At 47.6% G+C, this 9,772-nt stretch overlaps 1 protein-coding gene across 1 annotated transcript in view; it reads left to right on the top strand.

Moving 5' to 3' along the window:
• fam171a1 (family with sequence similarity 171 member A1) overlaps positions 1-1,830 on the top strand; it is a gene marked incomplete at both ends in the record, with an annotated part of 19,780 nt that extends 17,950 nt beyond the window's left edge. The window contains 2 exons of the mRNA XM_080540634.1: positions 1-43; positions 181-1,830. The exon at positions 1-43 is cut by the window's left edge and continues 75 nt beyond it. Coding sequence (XP_080396760.1) covers positions 1-43; positions 181-1,830 — 1,693 coding nt within the window. The remainder of the gene's footprint in view (positions 44-180) is intronic.
• Between the last annotated feature and the right edge of the window lie 7,942 nt (positions 1,831-9,772).

Here is a 9,772-nt window from a genome sequence, read left to right as displayed (position 1 = left end):
CCAGGCCACCTCCATGTCCCACCTCAACCTCATCAGCAGCGAGGTTCGTTCATCACCAGAGCCAGTCAACAAACTGAACTGCTTATCATAGACACACACTACGCCACAATCTTGAAGCGGGAAATTCTGATTTTGAAGAGTTGTTTTTAATGCATTTTCTAATTTTGTCCTCGCTTCTAGGTCCACCTTGAGCTCGTTTCTACAGCGACCGAACCGGACATGACCACGCCCATGCTCAAGCCCACCTCCTACGATCATCATGACAACCACCATCACCATGACCACGTCTCTTGCGGCAACCACAGCCGCTTATCCGTCGGCAACCACAGCCGGCACGGCTCGTCTCTAGGCAACCTGACGCCTCGCAGCCGAGACTACAGGCAGTCTGTGGAGACGTTCCAGTTAAAGAGCGGGACCCTCTCTACCGGGACGGACGGGGGCTACCGTCAATCATACACCTCCGTCTGCTCGTCTGCCAACCAACTTCCGAATAGACTCTCCTCACCCAATCATGTGCAGGTGTTAGCAGGACAGCAGAGCGGCACGGGTGACTGCGGGGGAGCATGTGTTCGTGAGGCCGTCTCCCCCACTTCTCCACCCCTCTCCCCAAGCAGAGGGGACGGGTGCGAGCGCAGACCTCCTGACTATCTCCTCTCCCGGTCCGTAGACCACCTGGAGCGTGCCGCCGCCCTGCCCCTCTCCCTGCCCCGCCCAGGGCAGCTGCTGTGCTGCGGCTCTGTGGACCTCCTCAGCGGGGGGGACGGCTACTCCACCAGAGCGCGCCCCACACTGGTGATCCCAGCTCACTACATGCGCTTGCCGGGGGAGCACCCCCTGTGTGGGCAGGCCTTGCTGCTGCAGACAGACCAGCAGAGCGACCTGGAGACCATCCAAGCAGAGCTCAACGCCACGCACTCCCAGCAGCACCCCCTGGTGCATGCGCCCTCCGACTATGCCATGGACCCAGCCAAGCTGGGACATGGGGAGGGACTGAACCAGACAGGGGAATGGACCGGCCTAACAGAGTCCATGTCTATTCCGGCAGCTCTGGGGGATCATGCGGGGCTTGTGGAAATGAACGGGGAGGACACACTCTTGGCCGAGAGGACCCTGATGAAGCTTCGGGGAGGGAAGCCCCTCCCACACCCGCGGGCCTGGTTTGTTTCATTAGAAGGTCGCTCCAACGCCATCCGACACTCCTACATCGACCTGCAGCGGGCCGGACGTCCCGGTAACACTCCAGGAGCGGGAATAAGTCATAGCAACAACAGAGGCGGTAGGAATGGCAACGGTACCGACGCCAGCCTGGACTCTGGCGTGGACCTGAACGAGCCGAGAGCAGGCCGGAGCCGGCGGGAAGGAGAGAGGGAGGAACGGGAGAGAGAGAAAGGGAATGCAAGGAGCAGCCCTCCATCCAGGGCATACACCCAGCTGGTGTATGTCGATGACCTGGAGGGGGGAGGCAGTGGAGAGGAGGAGACCCCCCAGTGTAGCCCACAAGACAGCCAACTGAGACCCCCTCTGCCAGAGACACAAGACCAGCGAGAAGACGAGGGAGAGGAGGGGGGCGGAGAGGACGGAGGGGAGGAAATGCAAATTCAGGAAGAGGCCCCCTCGCCTTCCTCCTCCTCCTCCTCCCCCTCTTCGCCCTCCTCCCCCCCTCCCCTCCCAGATCCAGAGGGTATGGCCTTCAGGACTGAGCATGGCCAGACTGCACTGCTGACAGTAGCTCCAGACAATGACGTAACCCATGACGACGGAGAGGAGGAGAAGAAAAGCCCCTGGCAGAAGAGAGAAGAGCGTCCCCTATTGTCTTTTAACCTCAAATGACCCCCCCACTGACCATCGAACCCTGAACTATGACTCCACTCCACCCCCCAAAGAGAGAGACGAAGGATACGTCAGTCGCTGGGTCTCAAATTACACCTATTCCCCCCAATACTGCCAGGAATGATCTGCACTGGGAAGCCCACCAGTGAATGGAACACAATGAAACGATTGGAACAGCTGGCGTGTGTACTTCCTGGTCTGTCTAATCCCACTTAATCTCATCCTAGCCCACCACTACATGGATCAACCACTGACTAAAGCATGGTATAGGCCAGAGCCTTTGCTTGAAATAGACGGATGGACTTCTGAAGCAAAAAAAAGCATCAGAACATTTTATGCACAACTGCTAATGCCTTTTATGAACAAGCCTTGTAAGCAAAACGGGGTTGTCATTTGAAGAAGAGAGAGAGACAATGGATCTCTTATACTGGACACTGGCTTCCTTTCCTGAGTCCTACCTGCTTCTGTTCAGTGCTCTGAGAGTACTGGATAGGTGAGAGCAATACAGACGCATACTGGCTGGTCTATGTAGAAAAGTAGTCTTTATGCCCAATTCCAAATCTACCCTTTGCCCTCACCCCTATGCACATAATGTGGACGGTTTGAGTACTATTGCAAAAATGAAGGGCCTAGGGGTTGGGGCAATGTGTCCGTTCAATATGGGATTGAGCCAAGGAAGTGGGAGAGGAGAGGATGGTAAACCACTTCACGCCACAGATGGATGAAATTATGTGACACACCTTCCTCTGCAGGTGGTTATGGGTGTTGTGCCACTTGATAGTACCCTAGTGTGACGTCTCTTAATACTGAACCACAGACTCCGGCATACTTTGCTCTGAACGGCTATGCATCACTTTTTTATACAGTTGCTTGAGATGCCTTTTTGTAATTTTAATTTTAGTTGCCAAGATGAAGTATTTTACTCAAGTAGGTTTACGCTATTTTTTATATGTTAATAATGTTTTTCCCTCTGGCTTGCCTTACTGTATGAACAATTATAACTTTGCGCGCACAAATGCAAACAAGCACGCACGTGCACACACACACACACACACACACACTCACACACACACACACACACACACACACACTCACACACACACACACACACACACACACACACACACACACACACACGCACTCACACACACGCACACACACACACACACCTTTATGTGAAACCAAACTGCTTTCTGTTGTTTTTCTTTTACCACTACAATTTACTTCCTCATGTTCCAAGTGCCTTTGAACAAGTTGACTAATAGATCAGTGATCAGTTAACCTTAATTTATTTCTCGCCACCCTATCTTCTCTGTACCTCTCCCCTCTTGTCCCCCCCACCTGGGGCAGACAGCATGCAGTAACCTCTCTCCTCCTTCCTCCTCAGTCCTCAAGGTGGAGGCTGTGTGGCAATAGGTAGATTGTATGTGAAGACAATAAGCTGCAGGTTCCACTTGTGCATTCTGCCTCTCTGTTTGTCTGCCTTGAGAGTATGTTTTTATTTTTATTTTAGCAAACCTGTGCTGAGTGGTCATGTAAGGAAAAATTTGAGGCAAGTTATATGTGCGTGTAAGTCTGTGTGCACTTGCAAATGACAGCATATGATTTCCCATAGGCCTATATCACAGTGTGTATAGTTTCACTTTCCTTGGTCTAGACTTAAATGTTGATGTGTGCACTTGTGTTGTGAATGACATCCTATCCTCTCTCTTTACCATAGTAACCACTTTGGGTGAGTACTTTTATTTGACTGTACACTCCACTCTGAATGTCTTAACAGGTTGCTTTGTATTATAATTGACGCTTATTATTCTGAATAAAGATCCAAACAGCACTTGTGTGTGGTGTACATTCTTGAACAGAAGAAAGGGCACAATCAAGCAAACAAACAAATGGGTCTTGTGTTCTCATTTTGCAACATTCACATTTTTATTCACTAGTCTGTGACCATCTGATGATTAAAGTCTGATATAACCTGTCTCTCTACAAATGGGGCAGGTGCAAGTAACACACGATAAACATCATCAAACACGAGGACCCCCGTGTCCCTGATTATGTGTGAGCACTTATTCACTTATTGACTTCAACGACATACAAGTATTAGGTTCCAGTAAGTCCATTACATTCTGAAATATGAACGAGGTAGTTCACTGCTTTCTATCGTTCCTTCTTCCTCACTTCTACCGAGGCGATTACGGTATTTCGTGACGTTAGAATTATAAGGTTCTATCTCCATTTTTGTCAATTTAGTTTTTTACATAATCTGATCCATTAGGTGTTTATTAATGCCTGTGTGGTGTTATTTTTTTAAATGTTGAAATTTTTGAGTTAGTAATTCATAAAATACAAAGGTTCCATCTCACAAAACATAATGGAATGTAAAAACTTGGACGCTCAATATCTCTGAACTGCCCTAAACGGAGATAGAACCTTATCATTCTAAACGGAGATAGAACCTTATCATTCTAAACGGAGATAGAACCTTATCATTCTAAACGGAGATAGAACCTTATCATTCTAAACGGAGATAGAACCTTATCATTCTAAACGGAGATAGAACCTTATCATTCTAAGCTCACGTCTTGTCACATGGAAACGGCGAGGCCCCCTTTGACAGTAGCCTGGGGGTCGGTCTGAAAACTTCCCAAAGGCACTGTAGGCTTCTGAGTTGTCTCACCAGGCTCACTCAGGTATATGTGTCTGTCTCCCTCCAGTGGTGGTAAGTGGAAGTGGCCTGTGGCCTGTGTGTATGATGATGATGATGATGATGATGATGGGGGGTGATAGGAAGGTCGTAGAGACACCATTCAAATGGTTTTAGATTCCCTGTCCTCTGGTCTATCCGGGGGTGTTGGAATTGTTCTCCTAACCCGCGGGGAACCATACGTTATTAACCCCGGGAGGGGTCACACTACGGGACGTATAACGCTGGCTATGAATGTGGTAGAAACACAAGGTTTTCATATTTAAGTTCATTAGGTCTACACGGTCATTTTAAGCCTAACCCCAGCCCTCTACGACCCCGGGAAGTCATGTTAAACTGAAGTTAAAACACAACGAGATTGCTAAGCTAACACCGCTAATGCGGAAGTCCCTCCTGTGTCTCAGAAGACAGACAGAGAGAGAGACGTGCAGCCACCCAGGATCGAGCCCCGCGTGGAGTCATTGTCCATCATTTCTTGTCAATTTCAATAAAGACAGACACACACAGACACACGGAGACAACGACAGGTCATTCTAGAGGAAGAGAGAAATGGGATAATAGGATTCTATTCTCTGACAGCCAATGTCCGCGATTCCACACTGGCCAGTAGATGTCGAGATTTTTTTTTTTTATATGTTTGTATGACTGGCTCGTTAGCTCAGTGTGTAAGTCTGCCGCAAGGTAGACTTTGTAGTCCTGGGTTCGAATCCCAGGCGGGCAGGTCAATTTGCACTTTTCAACGTGAAGGACAAACAGGAAGAAAAAAAAAAAGGCATGCGCAGCGGCAAATAATTCCTGGGCTCAGTCCAGAGAGAGAGAGAGAGAGAGAGAGAGAGAGAGAGAGAGAGAGAGAGGAATTTTCCCTTTTGAAAATATATTTTTGAAAAATCCCGCCTCAAAATATTTTTTTTTTTTTTTTTTTTCTTCTTCTTCTGTGTCAGTGCGTCTACCGGCCCGAGTCTCTATGGGGGAATGCAATGACCGTTTTGGACACCAAACACACCAAAGAACATCTACTCTTCGAGGCGAATCCAGTCAGACCATTATCAGACCTGCTGGACGTGTCTGTGCGCGTGTGTGACTGGATGTCTACATTCAATGTGTCTCACCGTGTGACTGGATGTGTGTGTGTATATATGTGTTAATGAGCTGTATGAGTGTGTGGATGTGTATGAGTGTGGATGTGTGTGTATGAGTATGTGTGGATGTGTGTATGAGTATGTGTGTGGATGTGTGAGTATGTGTATGTGTGTGGATGTGTGTGTATGAGTATGTGTGTGGATGTGTGTGTATGAGTATGTGGATATGAGTATGTGTGGATGTGTGTGTATGAGTATGTGTATATGTATGTGTATGCTTATGTATGTTAATGAGCTTCATGTTAATTAGCTTCATACTAATGAGCTTCATGCTAATGAGCTGTATGTTAATGAGCTTCACGTTAATGAGCTTCATGCTAATGTCTCTGTGTGTATACGTGTGTGTATATGTTTATGAGCTGTATGTTAATGAGCTTCATGTTAATGAGATTCATGCTAATGAGCTGTATGTTAATGAGCTGTATGTTAATTAGCTGTGTGTGTGTCTCTGTGTGTGTATACGTGTGTCTGTGTGTGTATGTTAATGAGCTGTATGTTAATGAGCTGTATGTTAATGAGATTCATGCTTCACTTTGATTTAAGCTCCGCCCACTTTGACTTAAGCTCCGCCCACTTTGATTTAAGCTCCTCCCACTTTGACTTAAGCTCCTCCCACTTTGATTTAAGCTCCTCCCACTTTGACTTAAGCTCCTCCCACTTTGACTTAAGCTCCGCCCACTTTGATTTAAGCTCCTCCCACTTTGATTTAAGCTCCTCCCACTTTGACTTAAGCTCCTCCCACTTTGATTTAAGCTCCTCCCACTTTGACTTAAGCTCCTCCCACTTTGACTTAAGCTCCTCCCACTTTGATTTAAGCTCCTCCCACTTTGATTTAAGCTCCTCCCACTTTGACTTAAGCTCCGCCCACTTTGACTTAAGCTCCTCCCACTTTGCTTTAAGCTCCTCCCACTTTGACTTAAGCTCCTCCCACTTTGACTTAAGCTCCTCCCACTTTGATTTAAGCTCCGCCCACTTTGACTTAAGCTCCTCCCACTTTGATTTAAGCTCCTCCCACTTTGATTTAAGCTCCGCCCACTTTGATTTAAGCTCCTCCCACTTTGAATTAGGCTCCGCCCACTTTGACTTAAGCTCCTCCCACTTTGATTTAAGCTCCGCCCACTTTGATTTAAGCTCCTCCCACTTTGACGTAAGCTCCTCCCACTTTGATTTAAGCTCCGCCCACTTTGACTTAAGCTCCGCCCACTTTGATTTAAGCTCCTCCCACTTTGACTTAAGCGCCTCCCACTTTGATTTAAGCTCCTCCCACTTTGACTTAAGCTCCTCCCACTTTGACTTAAGCTCCTCCCACTTTGACTTAAGCTCCTCCCACTTTGACTTAAGCTCCTCCCACTTTGATTTAAGCTCCTCCCACTTTGACTTAAGCTCCTCCCACTTTGATTTAAGCTCCTCCCACTTTGACTTAAGCTCCTCCCACTTTGATTTAAGCTCCGCCCACTTTGACTTAAGCTCCGCCCACTTTGATTTAAGCTCCTCCCACTTTGACTTAAGCTCCTCCCACTTTGACTTAAGCTCCTCCCACTTTGACTTAAGCTCCTCCCACTTTGACTTAAGCTCCTCCCACTTTGACTTAAGCTCCTCCCACTTTGACTTAAGCTCCTCCCACTTTGATTTAAGCTCCGCCCACTTTGACTTAAGCTCCGCCCACTTTGACTTAAGCTCCTCCCACTTTGATTTAAGCTCCGCCCACTTTGATGTAAGCTCCGCCCACTTTGACTTAAGCTCCGCCCACTTAAGCTCCTCCCACTTTGATTTAAGCTCCTCCCACTTTGATTTAAGCTCCTCCCACTTTGATTTAAGCTCCTCCCACTTTGATTTAAGCTCCGCCCACTTTGACTTAAGCTCCTCCCACTTTGATTTAAGCTCCGCCCACTTTGACTTAAGAATCTCCCACTTTGACTTAAGCTCCTCCCACTCTCCTCCCACTTTGATTTAAGCTCCGCCCACTTTGATTTAAGCTCCTCCCACTTTGATTTAAGCTCCTCCCACTTTGATTTAAGCTCCGCCCACTTTGACTTAAGCTCCGCCCACTTTGACTTAAGCTCCTCCCACTTTGATTTAAGCTCCGCCCACTTTGACTTAAGCTCCTCCCGCTTTGACTTAAGCTCCGCCCACTTTGACTTAAGCTCCTCCCACTTTGATTTAAGCTCCGCCCACTTTGACTTAAGCTCCGCCCACTTTGACTTAAGCTCCGCCCACTTTGACTTAAGCTCCTCCCACTTTGATTTATGCTCCTCCCACTTTGATTTAAGCTCCTCCCACTTTGATTTAAGCTCCTCCCACTTTGATTTAAGCTCCTCCCACTTTGATTTAAGCTCCTCCCGCTTTGACTTAAGCTCCGCCCACTTTGACTTAAGCTCCTCCCACTTTGATTTAAGCTCCGCCCACTTTGACTTAAGCTCCGCCCACTTTGACTTAAGCTCCGCCCACTTTGACTTAAGCTCCTCCCACTTTGATTTATGCTCCTCCCACTTTGATTTAAGCTCCTCCCACTTTGATTTAAGCTCCTCCCACTTTGACTTAAGCTCCTCCCACTTTGATTTAAGCTCCGCCCACTTTGACTTAAGCTCCGCCCACTTTGACTTAAGCTCCTCCCACTTTGATTTAAGCTCCGCCCACTTTGATTTAAGCTCCGCCCACTTTGACTTAAGCTCCGCCCACTTTGACTTAAGCTCCTCCCACTTTGATTTAAGCTCCTCCCACTTTGATTTAAGCTCCTCCCACTTTGATTTAAGCTCCTCCCACTTTGATTTAAGCTCCTCCCACTTTGATTTAAGCTCCGCCCACTTTGACTTAAGCTCCTCCCACTTTGATTTAAGCTCCGCCCACTTTGACTTAAGCTCCTCCCACTTTGACTTAAGCTCCTCCCACTCTCCTCCCACTTTGATTTAAGCTCCGCCCACTTTGATTTAAGCTCCTCCCACTTTGATTTAAGCTCCTCCCACTTTGATTTAAGCTCCGCCCACTTTGACTTAAGCTCCGCCCACTTTGACTTAAGCTCCTCCCACTTTGATTTAAGCTCCGCCCACTTTGACTTAAGCTCCTCCCGCTTTGACTTAAGCTCCGCCCACTTTGACTTAAGCTCCTCCCACTTTGATTTAAGCTCCGCCCACTTTGACTTAAGCTCCTCCCGCTTTGACTTAAGCTCCGCCCACTTTGACTTAAGCTCCTCCCACTTTGATTTAAGCTCCGCCCACTTTGACTTAAGCTCCGCCCACTTTTGACTTAAGCACACACACACACACACACACGCACGCACACACACACACACACACACACACACACACACACACACTCACACACACACACACACACACACACACACACACACACGCACGCACGCACGCACACACACACACACACACACTCACACACACACACACACACACACACACACACACACACACACACTCACACACACACACACACACACACACACACACTCACACACACTCTCACACACACACACACACACACACACACACACACTCACACACACACACACACACACACACACACACACACTCACACACACACACACACACACACACACACACACACACACACCTTTATGTGAAACCAAACTGCTTTCTGTTGTTTTTCTTTTACCACTACAATTTACTTCCTCATGTTCCAAGTGCCTTTGAACAAGTTGACTAATAGATCAGTGATCAGTTAACCTTAATTTATTTCTCGCCACCCTATCTTCTCTGTACCTCTCCCCTCTTGTCCCCCCGCCTGGGGCAGACAGCATGCAGTAACCTCTCTCCTCCTTCCTCCTCAGTCCTCAAGGTGGAGGCTGTGTGGCAATAGGTAGATTGTATGTGAAGACAATAAGCTGCAGGTTCCACTTGTGCATTCTGCCTCTCTGTTTGTCTGCCTTGAGAGTATGTTTTTATTTTTATTTTAGCAAACCTGTGCTGAGTGGTCATGTAAGGAAACATTTGAGGCAAGTTATATGTGCGTGTAAGTCTGTGTGCACTTGCAAATGACAGCATATGACTTCCCATAGGCATATATCACAGTGTGTATAGTTTCACTTTCCTCGGTCTAGACTTAAATGTTGATGTGTGCACTTGTG

This window comes from Nansenia antarctica, assembly GCF_963989245.1.
Source record: "Nansenia antarctica genome assembly, chromosome: 10".
In the NCBI taxonomy this organism is placed as follows: Eukaryota; Metazoa; Chordata; class Actinopteri; order Argentiniformes; family Microstomatidae; genus Nansenia; species Nansenia antarctica.
Note: the sequence above shows the minus strand (reverse complement) of the source record. Positions and strands in the feature narration are given on the sequence as shown.